The 23,597-nt window shown below is 35.9% G+C and overlaps 1 protein-coding gene and 1 long non-coding RNA gene across 5 annotated transcripts in view; one reads left to right on the top strand and one right to left on the bottom strand.

The window, feature by feature from the left end:
- The window catches only part of LOC144218054 (uncharacterized), a 64,142-nt gene extending 63,292 nt beyond the window's left edge, over positions 1-850 (bottom strand). Inside the window, exon 1 of one of the 2 annotated variants that reach the window (XR_013331035.1) lies at positions 781-850. This is a non-coding gene — a long non-coding RNA (uncharacterized LOC144218054). Of the gene's footprint in view, positions 1-106; positions 213-780 lie in introns of those variants that run through there. The other variant, XR_013331034.1, reaches the window with a different exon arrangement.
- The window catches only part of CCNT2 (cyclin T2), a 39,514-nt gene continuing 16,140 nt past the window's right edge, over positions 224-23,597 (top strand). For all 3 annotated transcript variants that reach the window (XR_013331033.1, XM_077747874.1, XM_077747875.1), the window contains exons 1-4: positions 224-400; positions 1,201-1,282; positions 21,112-21,240; positions 23,221-23,281. Coding sequence is in view for 2 of the 3 variants with exons in the window: in XM_077747874.1 (XP_077604000.1) it covers positions 243-400; positions 1,201-1,282; positions 21,112-21,240; positions 23,221-23,281 (430 nt within the window). In the remaining variant the exon portion in view is untranslated. The remainder of the gene's footprint in view (positions 401-1,200; positions 1,283-21,111; positions 21,241-23,220; positions 23,282-23,597) is intronic.

Genomic DNA, 23,597 nt, shown 5'->3' with positions numbered 1-23,597 from the left:
GACCTCTGGCCAGCCCCTTCGCTCCTCTCCTCCCCGCCCTTTCGCCGAGCCAATCCTAGACCCAGCGTGCATCGCGCCGACCTTTTCCTTCCGAGCAGACCCCCACCTTCAGGCGCCTCCAAATGACAAGCGGCGCGGGGCATTATGGTCCCGTGCGTGAGAGCGAGGCCAGAGGCAAGAAAAAGAAAGCAAAAGACTAGGGCGAAGCTATAGGGCNGGGAGCGGGCGGAGGAGGAAGTGTCATGGCGTCGGGCCGTGGAGGTTCTTCTCGCTGGTTCTTTACTCGGGAACAGCTGGAGAACACGCCGAGCCGCCGCTGCGGGATGGAGGCGGATAAAGAGCTCTCATACCGCCAGCAGGCGGCCAACCTCATCCAGGACATGGGACAGCGTCTCAATGTGTATCCTTTCCTATTCTTGGCCCTCCGCCGCTCACGCCCTGTCCCCCCTCACTGTTCGCCCGGTCGCCTGTTCTCCGGGCCTGGTGCCCCGCAAACATGGCGCCGCCGCCTCGGCCTTCGCTGAGTCTCGGCGGCGCCGTAAGGGAAGGCGAGCTTGGGCTAGGGAGGCCGAAGCCGGCCAGTGAAGGAGGGGAAGAGACGAGTCCGGGAATGCGGGCTGGGAGACTGCGTTGTGTAATCTGTTTGGGGCCGCGCGTGGTGGCGGCGGGGGATGGGAGTGCCGCCGAGGCTAGAGGGGAATCTTATTAAGGAGTATCGCAGAAGAGAGGGAGCTATTTCGACTTCTCGTCGCAGAAGGGGTCGAGAAGTAGAAGGTTTACCGATGCTGAAAGGCGTTAAGTGTTCTCCGCAGCTTCTCCCCGCGTTCCTCGCTACTTTGATGGCGGGCCTCATACCTTGGGAGCTCACTGGAGGTCTTTATGTTCTTGGCGTGGTTTTTGTATGAGTGTGCGCGCGCGCGTTTCAACTGTCTGGTGCTGAGTTTAGGGAGTAGTAGCCATTGATAAATCCTTCCCGGGTTTGCTTAGTAGCAATGTTGGAGTGAAATGCTCAGCATTTATTATCGTTGGCGTCGAGCCTACCATCACCACCACTCTGCGGGGTTTTATCTATATAGTTTTGGGGTTCGTTGTGAGTGAACTGTAAGCATTGGAAAAGCACCGTAGATGGGGAATTTTCCATTAAAATTGTTTTGGAAATTAGATGTTTTTCTCGGCTGTTTCCTAAATGTTACGTTCCAGCTCTCAGCTTACAATAAACACTGCGATTGTTTATATGCACAGGTTTTATATGCACCATTCTTTCACCAAATTCAGCAGAAATGTAAGTACTATTTTTATTGCTTTTTTTTTTACCATAACCAAATTTTGAAGCAAATCGATAAGCAGAAAAAAGTTGGTCGAGGATTTGACTTTTGGTTTAGTGTTCTAAGGTAATAGTGAATGTGAACTTCGTGATAAACGTTTTTGTTGAAATGCAAAATGTTTCTGGATTTTTAATTTGTGATGACACGCTAGGCAGTGTGTTAGGCTTTGCTACGTTTTTGAGCTAAAAGATAAATAAACATTTATTCTAAGAGTTATTACATCGGTATTCATTTAAATTCTATAGTTAACATTTGAATAATTTCAAATAGTAACGTACAGGGTAATATGGCCTAGTCATTCTGTTGTACATCTTACTTGTATTGATTAGACTCCTGTTGCAAATATTGTGAATTGGGCTTAATTTAATTCTGATACACTTTTGAAATGATCCTTTGAAAGTTAAATGTTTAGCGGAAGTATTTGATTTGCTAACAGTAATTTCTTACGGTGTTAGCGTTCCTATTTATCACAGCATTTGTTGTCTCCTTAAGTTTTTGGTGACTTAAACGTCAAATTTTTCTTCAACATAAAATGGCAGAGGTGTGTATATGTATAATTAGTTTCGAAGTAAAACTTATTCTCCAGTACTAAAGCATATAAGTTGTTACCTTTAAATCTTGACAAGTAGAATAAGGCTCTTTAGTTGAAAATTTTAAGTTTTGAAAGGTGTGAGTTTGGTGTCTATTCTTTTCAGAGTAACGTGCACACTGTGTTGGCATCTGTTAACAGAAAATTGCGTATTGTTTAAAAATATTTAACCTTGTCTTAATTCTCCCTGTATTTTTTGCTCCTTTTATCACAGCTGTTTTTAGAATGTGTGTAGAAAAAAGTAACCCATGGAAGACTTTATGCTGTATGTGGATTGTTATTAGGACCTTTTTGCTAAGAAAACACTCATTGAAAAGGTCCATAAAGTATTTTTTTTTAATTGGAAGGAACAGCTTCATAGCTTAGATTGATTCCTGTTTTAATCTCTTCTGATCATAAGTCTGATTCTGTTTATCAGATTGTCATAAAGGTTTATCTTGAACAGTATATATGTTTGTATACATTTTGGTCTCCTGCAGACTCCTTTGCTTCTCTTTCTCTTTTAAATCTACGGGATTCTACTCTATTTCCATTTTCCTGGTTATTTCTTGTGCACAGAACTTAGGTCAGTGATAGTGTTATGGAAGAGAGAGGAAGCCTTTTTGGCAGTAACCATTTAGATTGAGAGAATTACATTTTTATTTAAATTGGCTCCAAAGGCAGTCGTAAACTAATGAATACTAATATAAATGTGGCTTTCCTTAAATAGCCCTGGAAAATGCTGGTAGAAATCACAAGTCAAAATAGTTCTGGAAATTCTTTATGTGGCTACAGAGGTCTCATTTGCTGAATCAGGCTCACTTTTCTGCTTCTAATAATGATCTCAACATAAGACTGTACTTCTCTTTTTGAACCCTCCCTCTTTCATAATTTGTCTCTTTGGCCTGGTTGGTGTGCTTTAAAACAGGTATCTTGCTTACAGCCAAAATTCACAGTTTGAACTTTAAATTAAATGGTGAAGTCTGGGTCACTTGCATTCTTGCCCTAATTTACTTAAATGCCATCATTCATTAAAAAGCCAAAGTATTATTTTTATTACCCCACTTAGTGCCATATATGTATGAAGGTAAACTTCAGCGTTTTACATTAAATTGTTATTAGCAGAATAATTGAAATCTGATGTTAATTTCTATTTTAAAAAGTAACATTGCACCCTTCATATCTAACTGTTGTCTTTTTTATCTTTGCTATTATATCAAAAGTGGTTTTAATATTTGTATTGGTGCACCTGCATCAATTGCACAGCCTCACTCTTTTATCTTTTTTTTTTTCCTTATTCTTTTAGGGTGAAGGGGGTGGTCTCAAATTGAATGTGAGTCACTTTTAAATTCATACTCCCCCACATCATTGGGAAAATTTTTCTTGTAGGGTTATAATGGAATGTCATAGTAAACTTAGAAAAAGCATGAGTTTCACCACAAATGGAACACCATTCAGTAAATTAAACCCCAACAAGCTTAAATTTTAAGATGATAGTGACAAACCTTATCTAGTTTTATAATAAATATGCATTAATTATATCAAAATATGTTTAATGTTTATGTGGATTCATTATATCTTCCCACAGTGACTAATTTAAAATTAAAATCTCCCCTGAAATTTAAGTGCTGTTGCATTTAAGAATAAAATCAGTGTCAACAGATGTTGGGTGACCCAGAAACTATCTTTTATCATTGAGCTTCATTGTCAGTTTCACTTGGAGGGTTGGATCACTATCAGCACTAAGTGATTTTTATATGTAACCTAATTAGATAAGTCTACCCTTTGCTCACTGGATGCAGTAAGGTTTTTGTAATTGGGATTAGTAATTAAAGAATGGCCTTGCAACATCAAGCTCAAGACAAATCTGGTTAACTATAAAAGCCCTGGTGCCGAGAGTATCTCCAAGTTCTATACTGTGGGAGAACATCCTCCCCAGGATCAATCTCAGAATAAATACTGACTCTGTTTCTCTTAGAAACTCTGTTCATTAATTTGGTTAGTCTAGTTTATGATGCATTTTTTTCTTACATTCTAAGTCTAATGAATTTTCTTAAGATAAGGATGTGAAGAGCACACTGTTCTCTCTGTATTTTTGGTGGTCATGTTCTATTTTCATAGGTCTGTTCTCCAAATCACATGGTCATTTAAATCTCTTTCCTTACTTAGTTCTATTGCTTCTGCTTTTGAGCTGCAGCAATCGGAACTGTATACAATATGCCAGATTTAAATGTATCATAGTTCTTATTTAATGTATTTTTGTCAAGGTCCCAAGAGTATACAGTTAAGGACAGTATTTAGGACTGATGATTTTAAGGAATGACTGTAATGATTTCTAAGATTGCATCATCTGTGTCATATCTACATTTCATTTTATACATCTCAATTAGATTAGTCAGCTGAGTGAACTTGTATTTTTGCTTGAGCTAAAATTTGATTGCCGCTTTTTGCTCACAATGTTTATAATCTTAGTTGACTTTTGTTTAGTAGATGTCATTTGGAAATTTGCAGATGTTCTTTCTGCATTCCTTTCATTCCCTGTAAAGATTTAAATAAGGAAAACTATTCTTGTATACATCTAGAGAAGTGCCCACAGTCTCTGTTCTTCAATAATATAGCATTCTGCCATTATAATTTTTAATTATAGTCTTTGCAATAGAAATTTAATCAAGATTCTGTTTAAAGTAGATTTTATCTAGTTTACACCATGCTTTTTTATACTCAAATTACTCATAAAATCGTCATACATGATTGCCTTTTGTGAAGGAAAGCCAACATTTTGGAGGAATTGGTTATTTCAAGGGTTTTGTTTATATTTTTACTGTGAAAGCCCTAAATTTCTCTCAAACCTGGTAACTTAGTAAGGTAGATGCAGTTAAATGTAAAACTAACCCCCAACACATCCATTCAGACTAGAAAGTAAACAATGTAAGGACAGGGTTTTGTTTTTTTCCTTTCTTTCCTGGTTTTGGTCACGTTGTGTCACCAGTACTTCACATAGAGTAGATAATGTAGCATCTTCTGTCAATGAAATGGATCAAATCTTGTTGCTCACTGGTCTGTTGAATGACTCCTTATACATTTTTCTCTGTATACATCCTCCCCACAGTGACAACACTTTAAATGTTTTCTTTTATTCCTGAGAACTAATACGGGTATATGGGAAATGAAAAAGGTAGGAAGGGAATATGACAAACTTCTCTCCAGTTTGCATAAGCCACTGCCCTGAAACATTTGCTGTTAGCAGCTTTTGTGTGCCCTTTCAGAAATACTTTTTGTTTGTGCAAGCCTATATGTATATATCTTTTTCAGCACAAAGAAAGGGGGTCTGTTTTGTTTTGGTTTCACAGTTCTTACATCCAACACACAGCCGCTGTAGGAGAGCATATAGAATTGAACTGGTCCTAGTTGGGGTTAGGTGTGGCTACTTCTGGCTAAGTAATTTTTAAGATGCCACCTACTGCCTTTTAATTTAATAAAGCAGTTAATCCCAAGAATAAGCCTATGCTCAGAATCCATTAATATTACTGGGAAATAACTGCAGTGCTGTCCAGTAGAACTTTCTGGGTAATGGAAGTATTTTGTATCTTCTCTCTGTTCAGAGTAATAGATGTTAACCAAACACCGGTTTCCTGGGTTGTAAATTTGAGATTATTAGACTAGGTGATTTCCAAATTTTTAGACTGTAAATTTGTAAATTATTAGACTAGATGTTCTAAATTAACTTTTCAACTATAAATTGCACAGATGCTAAAGTATTATCTTCCTGAAGAAACAAGTACAGTTACTAAGTGACTTGTCCAAAATCAAAGCAGCCGTTATATGATTGGTGTTTGAACCCAAATTCCTTTAATGTTTTCTAAAGAGAAAAGGAGTAGACAAGTAAATAGTGAAAATATTTTCTCAGATTTTTATTTGCTTACATCATTTGGACAAAATCCAGTCAAATCCTGTTTTGAATTAGGCCCCAGATTCCCCTTTTAGCCCTTTTAGTCTTAGCATTTATGCATTGTGCATCCTTCTTTTTCTAGATGGTGCAGTCTCTTCACTTTTCACGTGACCGTGATCTGTCAGGTTTTAAGACAAGTGACATTTCAGTTCTTCATGAAGCATTTTCAAGATAACTCCACCTTTGGACTTCTAAATTTCTATCTCTGTCTTATTCTTTGGGTCCTGTTCACATCCTTTTGTATTCCATCTATGTGGTGTCCTTCATTGCTGTAGCGTAACTCTGTGAGTTATGAGTTGAAGTGGGTGTTTTCTTTTTATTATAAGAAAACACAAACATAAAACCACCAAACAAATGTATAGCTGAAAGGCAAAGAACCTCATAACCACTACCCAAGAAAGAGAACTTTGCTACCTGTCCTAGCAGTGTTTCCATATGCCCCATCCTTATGTCAACCCCTTTCCTCCCTCCACAAAATAACCAGTATCCTTGTTGTAGTAATCACTTTCTTTGGTTTTGGTACAGTTTTACCACCCAATTCTTCACTCTTAAATGCCACCATTTAGTCTTGCGCATTATTAAAAATTTGATTTTTTAAGTCTCTCAATATACAGTCCCCCCCCCATCCCTTTTACTTAAATTTTGCCTGTTGAAGAACCTCGGGCATTAGACCTTAGAATTTCCAACTGTCTGTATTTTGCTGATTATATACTCATGCTACAGTTTGTCTTGCTCCTTTGTTCTTTAATTCCCTGCAAATTGCCCATTGTAACTAGAAATTTCATCAAACTGACTTTAGATCCCTTTGGCCCTTTCATTCATTGTGAATCTCTAATTCTATCATTTCTTGATTTATTAATTGGAATGTTTTTATAATGAAATGCTGTGAGTCATCTAGTTCGGTACCCAATGTTATGGTTCATAAAGGAAAATATGTGATTCTCGCTCTCCATTTACCACGTTTGTTGAAATGTAATTCGTATACTGTACATTTTACCCTTTGAAAGTGTACATTTCGTTGCAGTTTTTTAAGGTGTATTCACAGAGTTGTGTGTGAATTTAAAAATTTTTCATTACCCCAAGAAGAAACCCTACATTCTTTGGGCCATCTGTTCCCATTCTTACCCCAACCCCCACCCCATTCCTGTAAGTGGAATAATTCAATATTTGGTCCATTGTGACTGGCCTCTTTCTCTTACCACATATAATGTTTTAAGGTTTATCTGTGTTGTAGCACATATCAGTACTTCCATTATTTTTCTTATACCATTTTACCACATTTAATATATCTTTTCATCAGTTGATAAATATTTGAGTTGTTTGCACTTTTTGGCTCTTCTTTTGCTTCTGTGAACATTTATGTATAAGTTTTCAGGTAGACATAAGTTTTGGGTTATCTTAGGTGCAGGAGTAGCATTGCTAGATTGTATGGTAATTCTGTACCCCAGTAATCTTGTAGCTTCCTCACTCTCTGTTACAAGATGTTCCAGGCTCACCTTGTACATTTCCTTCTCCAGAGCTGGAATAGCCATTTCTTTAAGAAATCCTCCTTTCTTTTAGTAGGAAGTGGTATTTCAAAACCAGGAGCCGGATATTAGGGATACACGTTATTACTGTGTTCTTGTTTGTAGGCATCTTCAGTGAACAGAGTGAGGAAATACTGTGTATAGTACATGTGTATTCATTATATACATTGATATGTTAAATGTTTATTATTTACTTACATGTTAAATAAATGAAGCATACATTAACCAGACTTGTTTTTTATCTATTTATTTTGAATGTATACTTTAAATATCTCAGGAATTTGCTCATTCAAGATAATAGCAGCATTTTTTATTTAACCTCTTTTGTACGTTCCTGTGACCTTTCACACCAAAATCTTCGTTCTTAAGAATGTGGGATTAGAGACTTTATCCCATATTCACTCATTAATTTAAGCCAATATTACACAAATAAGTCTCAGACTATCAGTACTGTTGTCATCAGCAGTGTAATTATTGAGAACAATAAAATATTTTTGTTTTACTCTCCCATCTCACCCTTGTTTTTTAAGGTCATATTATAGCTACGTTTTCTTTAAGAGCTATTACACAACTCTCCGTTTTAATCTTTACTTAATCTTAGTTCTGCAAATAACTATTTTTGTTCACTACCAGTGCTACTGTTTAAGTCTTGATGTCGTTTTGATTGAAGTTCTCTTGAAGATAATGGAAACCATATACTCTGAATCCTTGCATGTTGATAATAATTTATCTGTGCCCTTTATACCCCAGGTCAGTTTTGCTCTGTATGAAATTCTTGGCTCCGCCTTTATTTTCCTAGGTATCTTAAAAATACAGCACCTTTTTTCCCTGTCATAAAGCACTACTTTTGGTGGTAATATAGTTTTTGCCAATTTATTTTTGCCTAAATGGCCAGGTTTTTTCCCCCTTATAATCCAGTAATTTTACTACAGCGTGTCTGGTGTTGGTTGTTCTGGATTAATGTACTCAGGTTAGTGATGTGATCTTTCAGTAAGTGATTTGTATCTTTTTTACTTCTGTTTTGTGTTTTGAATCATTTTTAATGTCTGTTAATTTGGAGGTGTGTTACTGTTTTCCTTTGTGATTTTTTTTATTGTGGTAAAATATATGTTATTTTAAGTGTATAGTTAAGTGACATTAAGTATATTATTCACATTGTTGTGCAAAGATTACCACCATCTATTTCTAGTACTTTTTTTATTTTTTCAAACTGAAATTCTGTTCATTGAGCAAATACCACATTCTCCCACTCCTCCAGACCCTTGCAAACACCGTTCTATTTTGTCTTTGAATTTCACTGTTATTGGGACCTCTTAGAAGTGGAATCATAAAATATTTGTCCTTCTTTGTATCTTTCTTATTTTACTTACCATATTGTCTTCAACATTCACCCTTGTAGCATGTGTCAGAATTTCCTTCCTTTTTTTTTTTTTTTTTTAAATATTTTTATTTCTTTCTAGGAGAGAGAGTGTGTGTGTGTGAGCAGGGGAGAGTCAGAGAGAGAGGGAGTCACAGACTCTGAAACAGGCTCCAGGCTCCGAGCTGGCAGTCAGCACAGAGCCCAACGTGGGGCTTGAACCCACAAACCGCGAGATAATGACCTAAACAAAAGTCGGACGCTTAACCGACTAAGCCACCCAGGCACCCCAGAATTTCCTTCCTTTTTAAGTTTGAATGTTATTCCATTGTATGTATGAACCAGCATTGGATTCCTTTTTGTCTTTTGGTTATTGTGTATAATGCTGCTGGGTTGTGAATAAATGTGGGTTTACAAAAATATGCTTAAGTTCTTGCTTTCAACTCCTTTGAGTATACAGAAGTGAAATTACTGGATCATATTGTGATTTCATGTTTAGTTTTTTGAGGAACTACTATATTGTTTTCCACAGTAATAGCACTATCTTACATTTCCACTAGCAGCACACAAGAGTTCCAAGTTCTCCACATCCTCACCAACACTGGCTGTTTTCTGATTTTCTGATAGTAACCATCCTAATGAATGTGAAGTGGTATCTCATTGCATTTATTTTGCATTTCTCTGGTGACTAATGATGTTTAGCATCTTTTCATTTGTTTATTGGCCATTTATATATTTTCTTTGGAGAGTCTAACTAGTTTTTTATCAATTTTTTAATTTTTTTCTTAAGTTGTAGGATTTCCTTATATATTCTGGATGTTAATCACTTATTAGATACATGATTTGCAAATGTTTTCTTTGGTTCTGTGGGCTGTCTTTTCACTTTCTTGGTGCACAAAAGTGTTTTGTTTTTAAGTTTATTTATTTATTTAGAGAGAGAGAATCCAAGCAGGCTCCACACTGTCAGGCCAGGGCTGACACCCATGAACTGCAAGATCATGTTCTGAGCCGAAATCAAGAGTTGGACGTTTAACCTACTCAGCCACCCAGAGCCCCTGCACAAAAGTCTTTAATTTTGATGAAGCCCAGTTTACCTTATTTTTTTGTGTGTTGCATGTGCTTTTGCTTCTTATCCAAGAAATCATTGCCAAACCTGAAATCCTGAAGTTACTGTTTTCTCCTAAAGGTTTTATAAGTTTAATTCTTACATCTAGGTCAGCAATCCATTGTGAGTTAATTTTTGTATATAGGGTAAAGTAAGGGTTTGATTTCATTCTTTTGCACGTGGATATCTGGTTTTCCCAGTACCGTTTGATTTTTTTTTTCAGTGTTATAGTATTTTTGTATGACCTAAATACTTTTCAGTTACATATGCAGAAATATAACAGCTTGCTTTCTGAGGTTCCCTGGCTGTGTTCCCCCTCCCTCATTTTTATCTTTTCTTTACCATGTCCCTATCCTGCCAGTTCTGCTTTGGAAGTTTCTCTTCAATATGGAGTCCTGGAGATTGATTTGAAAAGTACATAGAAGTTAGCCTCAACCCTTTAAGCCCTACTCTAGGCCTCTGGCATCCTCCTACCAGGCATCCCTGGTTTAGCTGCTGTTACCCAATTGGCCCACGATGATTTCCAGTAAATGCCTAGGGACTACTTTGATGTTCTTATCAAATCCAGGTCCAGCAAATGCCCCATTAGGTTCCTTTGCTTCTTGTTGCATAGATGCTGATAGTGGGGAGGTATTGTGGCTATCAAGTAGTCAGTTTTGTCCTTAACCTGTTGAGTATTTTGGAATTTCCTAGGAATGCCTTGCTGAGTAGTTTGGTTATAAATACCCATAGGGTTTTGCTTTTGCTCTCTTGTTACTCTGGTTTTCTATGGGGATTTGGTTACCACCTCTGCCAGCATCTTCTCAGAATTCTTCAGATAAAACATTAAAAGGTAATCCTTGGTCCCTTTAAGAGATACCCTAATTTCCAAACACTGTAATAAACTATCATTTAAATGTACAGTTGACCCTTAACATGGATTTGAACTCTATAGGTCCACTTACAGATTTTTTTTCAATAAATATATTGGGAAATTTCTCAGAGAGTTGGCGACAATTAAAAAAAACTCAATGACAAACCACATAGCCTAGAATTACTGAAAATTTGAGAAAAATGAGGTATTATGAGAATACAGTATATAATATGTGTAACGTACAAAATATGCATTGTTTATATTATCAGTAAGGTTTCCAGTCAGTAGTAGGCTATTAGTAGTTAACATTTTGGAGAAAGTCAAAAGTTATACATGTATTTTTAATTGTCAGGCTATGAGTGGAGTTGGCATCACTAATGCCTACATTGTTCAGGGGACAACTGTACTTTAATAGGTGTAAGTCCTTCTACGAAGATAAGGCTAATTTTTTAGGAATCATTAAATCACTTGAATTTCATTTGTTAAACAAGGAACATGACCCATTTGGGACAGTTTATTAATTTTGAAAAGAACTCTAGAAAGTTCTCCCACAAAGCTTTAACGTTATTTTGAAACATGGCAGTCTGTCTGCTTAATTACAGGGATGTTGACTGATGTTTATTGGGCTATATATCATATGTCTCTGTAAAGTCTTTATGAATCAGCTTTTATCCCCCCTCAAAATTAGATGATTGTAAAAGGTCCAAATCAGATATTGTCTGCACACACACACATATTTATCTGTCTGTCTTGATAGTTCATGTGCTTCTATCGTAGCTTTAGCTCATCTGTCCCAGAAATAAAGCATTTTATTTTATTATTTTTGTTTATTTTAAGAAAGCATTTTATACAATTTGGTAATGTAATGCTTCTAAACTAACTATGGTCTATAGAGCAGAATTTTACATTAACAAATGTGCATAGAGTATTTGCATTAGCCAAGACACACAAAGGTCTCTGCATAAACACTGTATAATTTATAAGTTGACTTTGAAGGCAGTTAGAACAAGAATTCTGAAGATGTTTTTAGTGCGTAAAATCAGTAAGGTAATGTTTTTAAGGGAAAATCAAGTTAGATTGGTATGTACTTGAGTTATGGTTCTAGTTGTAAAGCTGCTGTTTAAGTATTCCTGTGATCATATTTAAGGAAAAACATGTGGTATTAAGTTTTTCTTTAAATCATGTGAGTCTGGAGACGCCTGGGTGGCTGAGTCAGTTGAGCATCCAAATCTGGCTCAGGTCATGATCTCACAGCTCTTGGGTTCAAGCCCTGCTTCAGGCTCTGTGCTGACAGTTCAGAACCTGAAGCCTGCTTCAGATTCTATGTCTCTTTCTCTTTCTAGCCCTTCCTTGCTCATGCTTTCCTCTCTCAAAAAATAAATAAACATTTAAAAATAAATTATTTGAATCTGATACAGAAAAAGAAGCAAATGAAGACTTGTCTGGTGTTAAAATTTTAAATGTTACAGTTTCAATGGCATGTACTTAGTTACCTGATCCTATGTGTTTATATAACAATGTAACACTTAATGTTATTCCATGAACGTTAAGTGTGTATTATGTGACAAGCAGTATGCAAAGAAGGTATGTATCATACATAAATAAGAAATAGTGCCTTTCCTAAGGGACTTACATTCTAGTGGGAAAGGAAAAAAAAATGTCTACTGTGGGAATGACTAGGAACAGTAAACAATTTGAGCTATTCTATGATGCCAGTAACATTTAATACATTTCCCTCTGCTTCATATCATTTTAATGAACTTTTCTCTTCAGAATGCCAATTGTGAGGGTTAAGCCTATGTGCCAATATATAGTCACTAGCTAGAAGTGGTTAATTTCACATCTCTTTACTATTTTAACGTGGCTACTAGGAAAATTTTAATTACATTTGTGGCTCACATTGCATTGCTCTTTGATAGTGCTGGTTTGGGCTATAAACTTTTTGTTTTTAATTTTTTTTTCATATTTAATTTTGAGAGAGAACAGGGGAGGAATGTTTGGGGGTGGGGAATCCACAGAGAATCCAATGCAGTTTTCTGCTAACAGCAGAGAGCTCAATGCAGGGATTGAACTCATGAACTTTGAGATCATGCCCTAAGCCCAAGTGGGGCACTCAACCCACTGAGCCACCTAGGTGCCCCCGGGCTAAAAATTCTTAGAAAGTACTATCAGTCAACTAATGAAAAGTATAGACGTTTGTATGTGTCAACAAAATTACTGTTGGAATTCACACTGTAGTAATTTCTTCTGTAAAAAAGTTTGCACATTCAAACCAATCTTAAGTAAGTGTCTCATGTAGAAGCTGAAAAAAAAGTAATGATGCTTTTCTGGTCAAGAATTGAAGATCGTGAAAACGGTCACAGTTTCATGCTTGGGGAAAAAAATAGCTTTGAGCAAGGAAGTTCTGAGGATTTGAGGGCAGGCCTTAAATTGTTTTTCGATTCAGAGAAGATACCAGATTTTTACAAGCTCCCCACATCCTTAGATAGTTGGTATTGCTCTGGCTTAGTGATTAATGTTTAGATCACTAATAGAAGTAGCTGTTTGAATCAGTGGTGTAGTTTGCTTTATGTAGACTTAAACATCTGTTCAAATTATTTTTGTTAACCAAACAAATGGATTTTCTGAAATAATTACGTAATTTAAATATCAAAATTAGGTATGCATGGGTGGCTCAGTTGCTTGTCTGACTTTGGCTCAGGTCATGATTTCATAGTTTGTGAGTTCGAGCCCCACATTGGGCTCTTGGCTTCATATTCTCTGCCCACCTTCTTTCTCTGCCCCTCCCCTGCTATTGCACACATTCTCTCTCTGTCTCTTTTTCTCTCTCTCTCTCTCAGTAAATAAACTTTTTTTTAAACACATACCACAAATGTTGTTTAAGAAATGGATATGCAGTATACCTTCTGAAAAAGAAACCCAATTTTACTTTTATTCAAAAAAAATTTTTTTTAATGTTTATTTTCAAGACAGAGAGAGACAGAGCATGAGCAGGGGAGGGCCAGAGAGAGAGGGAGACATGGAATCTGAAGCAGGCTCCAGGCTCTGAGCTGTCAGCACAGAGCCACTCGAACCACAAACCGTGAAATCATGACCTGAGCTGAAGTCGGAAGCTTAACCAACTGAGCCACCCAGGTGCCCCCTAATTTTACTTTTAAATTAACAAATGTGCTATCAAGTTATGCAGGGTTAAGATAAATGTTATTTACCAGTGTTTATTGTGCTGGGATTAGGTTTCTGGTTTCCTAGAAATTCCTTTGTTGGAAATAACTTAAAAGAGATACCTTTGAGATTAGCTCCTTTTTTTAAAAAAATGCTTATTGAAGTCATTCACAGACTATAAAATTCACCCATTTAGAATGTACAATTTTATGGATGTTGTACAGTATCATTGTTGTACAGAGTTGTGCAGAGTACAACCGTACATTGTACAGAGTATCAGAGTTGTACAGTATCATTGCAGTCTTAAGTTTGTAATACTCTCACTACCCCCCAAGAAAACCCTGTACCCATTAGCAGTTGTTCATTGATTTCTCTGCCCCTTTCAGCCCTGGATAACTTTTCTCTGTTCTTAGTAAATTTGTCTATTCTGTGCATTGCATATAAGATGCAATTGTATAATATATGCTACTTATAATGTTTGCAAGATCCAGCCATGGTGTAGCTTGTATCAGTACTTCATCCTTTTTACTGACGAATAATATTCCGTCATGTGGATATACATCATTTTATTTATCCATTTGTCAGTTGATGAACATTTGGTTTGTTTCTGCTTTTTGGCTCTTGTGAATAATGCTGCTGTGAACATTCCTATACAAGTTTTTGGGTAGACATTTTCATTTCTCTTGAGTATGTACCTAGGAGTGGAATTACCGGGTTGTATAGTAACTCCAGACTTTAGTAATCTTGGAAAGCTTTTAAAAAACATTTTGAGAAACTGCCACACTTTTCCAAAGTAGTCATAACATTTTACCTTCTCACAAGCATTACATTAAGGATTCCTTTTCCTCTACATCTTTGCCAAAAGTTGCTTTTTTTTTTTTTTTTTAATTTTGGGGGGTGGGTAGAGACAGAGAGAGGAAGAGAGAAAATCCCAAGCAGGCTCCACACTGCCAGTGCAGAGCCCAATGCAGAGCTCGAACTCAAACTGTGAGCTCATGACCTGAGCCAAAATAGTCACTTAATTGACTGGGCCACCCCGGCACCCCTTTCTTTTATTATTATTATTATTATTATTATTATTGCAATCTTATGGGCATCCCGGTGAGTATAAAATAGTAGCTCATGATTTCAATTTGCATTTCCAAAATGACTGATGGTATTGAGCATTTTTTCATGTATTTATTGGCCATTTGTAAGTATATTTTGGGGGGAAATGTCTCCTTATCCCTTTCCCATTTTTTAAATTGTATTCTCTCTTTATTAAGTTGTAAGAGTTCTGCTTATATTCTAGGTACCAGTCCCTTATCAGATACAGGATTTGCAAATATTTTCTCCCATCCTGTGGTTTAGCCATTTCACTTTGTTGATGGTTTCATCTGTAGCACATGCATTTAATTTATTAAGATTTTCCTTTTGTCACTTGTACTTTGATGTCATATATAAGAAAACATTGCTTAATCCATGGTCATGAAGGCGTATTCCTGTTTTCCTCTACAAGTTTTATAGTTTTAGCTCTTACATTTAGGTCTGTGATCAATTCTTAGTTTTTGTATATGGTATAAAGAAAGGGATGGATTTCATTTTTTTGCATGTGGATATACAATGTCTCCAGCACCATTTGTTGAAAAGACTGTTTTTCCTCCACCAAATTAAAACGTTTATTTCTGGAATCTATTCCATGATCTTTATGTCTTTCCTTATACTATTAACACAAAGTCTTGAAGACTATAGCTTTATAGTTAAGTTTCGAATTCAGGGAGTGAGAGTTTCCTAACTTTGTTCTTTTTCAAAAAAAACTTTTTGCTCTTCTGGAACCCTTTCATTTCCATATGAATTTTAAGATCAGCTGGTCATTTTCTCCAGAAAAGAAGCTGAGATTTTGACAGGGATTGTGTGAATCTGTAGATCAATTTGGGGAATACTGTCCACAATATAAGTCTTCTGTAGTATTAGTTCTTAATTATTTAGCCATCTGAAGGACAGTGGACTGTGAAAGATTGGTGTGGAATATTTGAATACCTATGTAAGTTGCTTCCAAATACTCTGTGACTATGTATCGCTGAGTGTATAATGGAGAATAGTCTTAACTGAGGTTTTTTTTTTTTTCATTTTTGTAATAGTTTAATAACGGTAACTTATCCTCCATAAATAAATATTTAAATGCCAGGTTACAATAAGCCTTTAAATACTTTTAAATATAATGTAGTTACTCTATGGAAATCAGGACTTATTCTCTTAATTATTACTGCTTTTCAGCAGTACTGAATACTAGTCTTTTTAAGTCTTCTATAATGAGCTCTCTTCAGATATAATTAGAAATCCCAAATAACATCTATCCCGAAGACTTTTTTATTTCTCAGCATAAATGTTCTTATGTTGACAGTATTACACATAATTATATGGGTAGGAAAACAACTAAAATAACAGACTGAGTTAATGACATTTTCTGTAATGCTGGAATGTCAGTCTTTTCAGTACAACAAAATTAAGGATGTAAACCAGTTTGTACTGAAATTTGGGTTTAGTTGGTCAAGCTTGGTGAGATCTTTAATTTTTTTTATTTTTAAATATATTTTTATTTGAGAGAGCACATGAGCAGAGGAGGGGGCAGAGAGAGAGAGAGAGAGAGAGAATCTTAGGCTCCATGCACAGTGCAAAGCTCCATGTGGAGCCCAGTGAGGGGCTCAATCCTACAACCCTGGGATTGTGACCTGAGCCAGAATCAAGAGCTGGATACCCAATCTACTGAGCCACCCAGGTGCCCTAGTGATCTTTGTTATTAACAAATGGACATTTTGACCTATTTTTTTCTTTATTGAGGAGCCATTACCCCCTTTATTTTTCCATATATCTAAGTTTATACTTCTCTTTTCATATCCTAAGCCCTTTCTGGAAGCCTTCTAAAGTTATGCCATTACCACTTTTCTTTAACTGTAGCCTTAGGCATATGATTTCCCAATTTTCAGCTGTAATATCTAGAACTAACGGGATATTTATTAATGAAGTCTTTGAAAACACAGGGAATAGTTATCCTAGTCTTAGGAGAGGGGGAGTTTGGGAGCAGCTAAGGAACAGGGAAGAAATGGCTTCACCAGCCTATAGGAACTAAAGATGAAACGTAACAACAGATTAGAACAAGCCTCTTGATGACGTATTAGCACATAGAAGGCAGATGTGGAAGTCTTTTCTTTGTTTCTCTTACGACTCTTTTGAACTAGGAAATTTAAAGTTGAAGAGTAATAAAACAGCTGTGGCTTATTCTTAAATACAAATGTATACATAAGGTATATGTACAAAATAAATTACTAAAAGAATGAAGACTGGAATGATTTTGTTTGAAATTGACTGGTACAGCCATCATCAGTGGCTTTTGTTAATTCCACCTGACCTTGCCTCCAAATATCAAGGTTGAAGCCAGCATTGGAGAGTGAAGAATGTCAGCAGTGAGGGCATCATGAGCAGAAGGGGGAGACAGCGGCCAGGAATGGGCAGGAGGAGAAAGGATGGAGAAGGAAGGGAGTCAGATCAAGAGGTAGGAATGGAAACATAAAGGAATAGAAAAGAGAAGGGGGCGAAAGGAGGGAAAAGGGACAAAAGGAATACTGGTGTAATCATTGAAGTAATGTGTATCATCATTTTGGTGTGTTTGAATCCACTTAAGATAGGGCTACAGTGGAAGCTTTAAAGAATTGAGTTTAACCGTGGAAGGAAGAAGGTGAGCTAGAAAGAAGGAAATTCTTAAAAGCATGTTAAATCACTTTTTAATTTTAAGATCAGCATTAGCAATACACAGCTGTTGTTTAACTTTACAACATAGTAACGATAATATTTTGAGTCCTGTTACTCTGGGCACTATTCTGAGTGCTTTATGTATATTGATTCATTTAATCCTCACCACAACTTTATAAGCAGATACTATTTTTCCCATTTTACAGATGCAGAAACTGAGCCACAAAGAGAATAAGTAATTTGCCTAGGCTAGTCAGATAACAGAGCCAGGATTCCACTGAGGCAGCCTGACTACTGTGCTACAGCTGGCTTCATCACCTCTACCTCCCCCTCTCCATGATTTGTATGGTATATTTCTGTAGAAATTTGTCTTGTTTTGAGAATGTAATAGTTGTACACTTGAAGCAGTTGTACATTTGCTAGGCTGACAAACTCTGGACACTATTTAAAAATCAGTTTTTATTTTCTTCATTTATAGTAATTCGAGAAAGTTTATTAAAATAGATAACTGAACACAAAGATGGATAGTGCATGGTCCTTGTCCCCAGTGGACTAAGTCTCAGTTTGTAACCAAGTATTTTCTCCATTATTGGTGTGAATTCTTTGACTTTGAACCAAGTTTACATGCACTAATCAATGTTTGTTGTCTTCACAAGTATGTTCACCTTTAAAAGCCACAGGCCAACTAATAATCTTGCCATTACTTAAAATTTTTTGAGTTCTTTCCCTTTCAATAAGCCACACACAAAATCTGCTTTCTGTATAGAAAAGCAGAAGTACCTAGCTTGATTACCTTCTGTAGTCATTCTTATTTAAAATTGAAGCCTCACATGGATATTCACAAAGTATTTATCTAAAAAGGTGTTTTGTTTTGTTTTGTTTTTACAGCCCTGATGGAGTAAAATGTTTGCAGGCTGTAGAGGAGGAAATGTGAATGGAGTTAGTGGATTTCACCAGGAACTTTGGAAGAGTGTTGGGTATTAGTGTTGCACTGGAGGAGGATGAGAATTGAGCCCTATTTAGAGGGAACAGAAAGACTTCTGTGAGGAGTGTGGGTAAATAAACCAGGAACCTACCCTGAAGATCATTGCTTAGCTCCCTGAACATTTAATTTTCTTAATTATTTGTAGAATTTTAGAATCATTCACCAGTATACATATTCTGTTTCCATTGTGACTGTATTGTAAGGAGAAAAGCTGTGTGGTTTGAAAGTACTTGATATTGAGGCTTACAAAAGCCTGAAGAGAATGGAGCAGTAACTGGGAATCCTATAAGATTGTACCAGGAAAAGTTCATTGGAGACTTCTAGAAAGTACCTTTTAGGCAAGTAAGAGAAATCTTGGATCATCTGGCAGTTAGGAAAGAAGTTTAAGTATTAAGTCCAATCTAATTTGACATTTGACTTGGGCCTGTATTGCTTCAGTCTTTGGTAAGTAGTGCTAGCATTTGATGGCTGGCTTAGCCATTGCCCTCTTAGACATGAATTAGGTAAAAAGTGAGAGATTGTGGGACACTGAGAGTACCTTTATTGTTTCTTGCATCTCTTACCTTGGTATTGGCTCTTTGATTTTTACTGTGGGACTTGGAAGACTTAGAATTTAACATTTGTGCTTTTATATTTTATATGTGGGTTATCCACCTATTATTCGTTTGGCAAATATATTGAACAGCAGCTGCACAATGCAAGACAATGGGAATGTGGATAAGTAATTCAGTCTCTATATTTAAGCTGCTTTTGAACTCGTAGGGCAGACAAATGAGTAAACCAGAAGTTAGAATACAGCAAAAGTACAATGACAGAGGTTTACACAGTTTCCTATTGAATAAAGAAGGACACTTCATTTTGACTCAGGAATTTTCCTTAGGATGAGGTAAACCTTTAAATAGAAAAGGAATTAATCAAAATAAGTAGCAACATAGGAAATTTTCAGTATGTGGAAAAAATAACTGGGATAGGAAATGATTGTCCACTCTCTTGCACTTTCTACATTTCAGAAAAACCCCTGTCCCTGCATTGCTGCTGTTTTACTGGTATTTCAAGAATATTAATTTCCACGTTGCTTAATTAAATCTTTTGTAAAGAATAATAGTAGTTTATTCTAAATCTAAGAAAACTAAGAAAAAGTTGCCTTTTTGAGTATTCTCAATTTTTAAATCTTTTCCTTGTTTCACTTTTAAAAGATGGAAATAAGTTGGAGAGTCCAAGTTGAAATTATTCAGTTCTTTTAAGATAACATTACTGGTTCTTTGGAGCCAAAGTCATTTAATTTTAGGTCTGTTTTAAACATGTATGCATCAGGAAGAGAACCTGGAAGTCATTTCTACTTCATTTACTCATCTGCAAATGAATTTGGACTAGCTAGAGAAGGTCCCTTTCAGATCCAAAATCCAGTGATAAATTTCATGGCTCAGCATTATTTATAACTTGTTTTAAAAAGTCAGAGGAAGGAGTCTACCTTCTTGTATCAGAAATTTTGCCCTTAACTACCTATATCATGTAGCATGATTAATGCCTCTTTCTGTCCTCCCTTCCCTCTTCTGATATTGTTTCTATGTAGTCATTGGTGATCCCTAAGCTACAGTGAGATTCAGATGTTCGTGTCTTGTAAAATAATGAACCTGAATCTTGACTTCTAGAAATCATCTTCCCACGAGAAATTTCTTATGTGTAATCTTAGAATATTATTTGAATTTAGAGTATGCCTGTTTTCTAAGTCAGCAGTTAATTTGGTTTATTACTTTTGTATATGTGCTGCTGAAGCGAGCACTGGTTTATTACTTTTGGGGTAAATACTGCTCAAAATTTAGGTTTCTTTGTCTTAGTCAATGTCTTTATAGTGCTATGTTCTTATCCTTCAATCCCAAGAACATAAAACTTAACTAAAGCTTAAAAAAATTGCTTATTCCTTGATCTCCAGTTGGCAGTGTTTCTACTCTTTTGGTTTATCTTACATGTTCATTATCTGGGTTCTTTAGCTACTTTTGATATTGCTGTAGTGAAGTAATAGAATTACTTGGTTACCAGTTTCATGTTTAGAATCTTCTCATTTTGCCTTGTAGATCCTTTTTCTGTCCTGAAAGCAATATTGCTTAGCTCTTAGCCACACGGTGAATTGTTGGTTAATTTCAAAGTAACCTAGAAAGTAGTGGCTGTATCTAATAAGAAGTAAAATATTTTACCTACTTTTTAATTTTTTAAGCTATGATTTTTTTTGCTGGAGTTTTTTTTCCCTTTACCACCATAATTTGCATTAATGATAATTTAAACTTTCTTTTAGTTTGACCGAGTATAAGTCTTTTTCCTTTTTCCCTTTGGTATTCTATTTGCAAAACAGTAAAGCAAATTTTAGAGACTAGGGTAACTAGTTCTATTTAATGAATCACTTTATTAAAACTCTTACATCCGTCTTATAATAGCCCAACTCACAATTCATATTTTTAATACTACATTCCTTCCTTGCACGCCCCCCTTAGAAAGTAGAAGGTTTTTCCAAAGTTTTATATTTTTAAATCACCAAATTTTTATCTTTTTTGCAGATAATATCACCTACTGCATTATTTTTGGCTGCAAAAGTGGAAGAACAGGCTCGAAAGCTTGAACATGTTATCAAAGTAGCACATGCTTGTCTTCATCCCCTAGAGCCACTGCTGGATACTAAATGTGATGTATGTAAAAATAATTCATTTGGTGTTGCCTTCCAACTGCTCCTTGTTTCTTTTACCACTTAGGAATGTAGTACGAGGGAGTGATATAACAGAAGCATATTTCATGTTTATACACACATTTCAGTATCATTCTGAATCATGTTAAGGCTGTGATTCAATGGTAGTGTTTAAGTGTTTCACATTTTATTGCTTATCTTCACAGCAAAGCTATGATATATGTAGAGGTGATATGATATCACCTCCATTGTTTGGGTGCATTTGAGACCAGGGATAAATAACAAATTTTCAGCAGCGATAAAAAAAAGAAAGAAAGAAAAAGCTCTGGTTATGCCTGTAGGCCAGTAAATAGTAATTTTACAGAATTGTTCCTTTATTAATGCATATATACTAATAGTTATCTCTCTCACACGTAAAAATGCATTTTACTATGCTTTATGAGGTTTTTTTAATGTTAATTTTCCTAAAGATTAATGCTAGTTTCTAAACAGCTTGTTCATCGTCAACATTTTAACAGACCTCATTTGAAAGCATCATTTTAAAATGTTAGGACATTGTAAGGGGTGTCCAGATGGCTCAGTCAGTAGAGAATGAGACTCTTAAAATGTTAGGACATCTTAAAACAAAAGCTAGAATTCTAAGCCTTTAAATTCATATTCCCAACACTCATGAGTGAGTTCCTTTACCAGTAATATTCAACTACTGAATGACTACCAGATTACATCAGTTCACTTTCACTTAGTTCAAGATTAAGATCCAAATGAGGTATATCTGATCTTATTAATGACAAGTTTTATCTGAGATAATGGCTTTTAATAAGGAGTAAGATACTGACGTTAGCCATTTAATAATAGAGAATGTATGATTATGCAAAGATTGTTCTTATAATTTCTATTAACATGATAAATTCAGAATTATCTTTAATACTTGGGGTATTGTTCAAATGATAGAAATCTGTTTTAAAATTTATCTTAGAGTCCTTTTCAAAATGGGGCATAAATAAAGGTGCTTTTCACTCTTGAGTTTAGCAACATGTCCTTACATGAATACTTATATATGATGTATTTTTTTTTTATCACTTTGGTTGTTACAGTTTAAGAAATTTGATAGTGGTAGAAGTTTTTTCATACTGTCTATTCCCAGAGCAGTTGCGGTAGGAGAATGGCTCACTGAAGTTGAAAGAGAAGGCCCTCTGTTTCCCCATGGGTGTATGATATGTCAGTTTGGTACTTTATATCTACAATGTTTTAATCTAGAGATGTGAGGATTTGCCTTGATTTTATTTTATCTTTTTTTTAAAAAAATTTTAACATTTTTATTTATTATTTGAGTTACAGAGCATGAGCATGGGAGGGGCAGGGAGAAGGGGAGACACAGAATCTGAAGGAGCCCCCAGCCTCTGAGCTGTCAGCATAGAGCCTGACGTGGAACTCGAACTCATAAACCACAAGATTATAACCTGAGCCGAAGTCAGACGCTTAACCAACTGAGCCACCCAGGCGCCCCTTATTTTGTCTTTTCTAAAGAGAGGAAATTCCAAAAAATAACTCACTGACTTAACTCTGACTATGAAGGAATTTCCACATGAGGTATCTTACATTGAATTGATTACGCCTTTTCTTTACAGGCAGGTTTGAATTTGATGTTCTTACTTAAGTTGGTGCTTCCTGTGGTGAAGTGTCTTGAAGCACCACTGCCTGTGTCAAGTTTTAAGTTACAGGCTGGAGCATTTGTTGTTTTCAGTGAAGCTCTGCCTCGTTTCATGTTATCACTGTCTTGAGGGATTTTGTTGCTGTTGTTTACCTTGTTTACATATTCTGTGTTAGAAGTAATTCACCCTTAATTTATTTTCTTCATGTTTCCAAGCTACTCTGTTTCTTCTGTAATAAGTCTGTGATTTTCATAAGACTTAGCGGTCCTATAGTCCCATAGTCTCATAGTGTTGATCTTAAGCATTTTAATGGTATTATTTTTACCTGGCAGGCTTACCTTCAACAGACTCAAGAACTGGTTTTACTTGAAACCATAATGCTACAAACCCTAGGTATGTACCTATGTCAAATACTATATTGTTTGCTTCAGTGTGGTGTTAAAAGAAAGAAAAAAATTTTCTGGAATAATTTTATCATTGAAGACAGTTTCATTTTAAAACAAGATTTAGGGCCAGAAGAGTATTACCTGGTTATAAGAAAACATTTTTAAAAATTTATTTGGCAGAATTTGGCATGGTAAACATGGTTTTCATTGTGAAAGGCTGTTGCATATGATTGTAATGTGCACAAGTATTTATGGCAGTCTTTACTATCATAGCACTTATCGTCCGTTTTTAATGAATTTATCACATCGTTTTTAATGTGATG

Source organism: Crocuta crocuta, unplaced genomic scaffold (genome assembly GCF_008692635.1).
Source record: "Crocuta crocuta isolate KB4526 unplaced genomic scaffold, BGI_CrCroc_1.0 scaffold427, whole genome shotgun sequence".
Taxonomy (NCBI): domain Eukaryota; kingdom Metazoa; phylum Chordata; class Mammalia; order Carnivora; family Hyaenidae; genus Crocuta; species Crocuta crocuta.
This window is presented reverse-complemented; position numbering and strand designations above follow the sequence as displayed.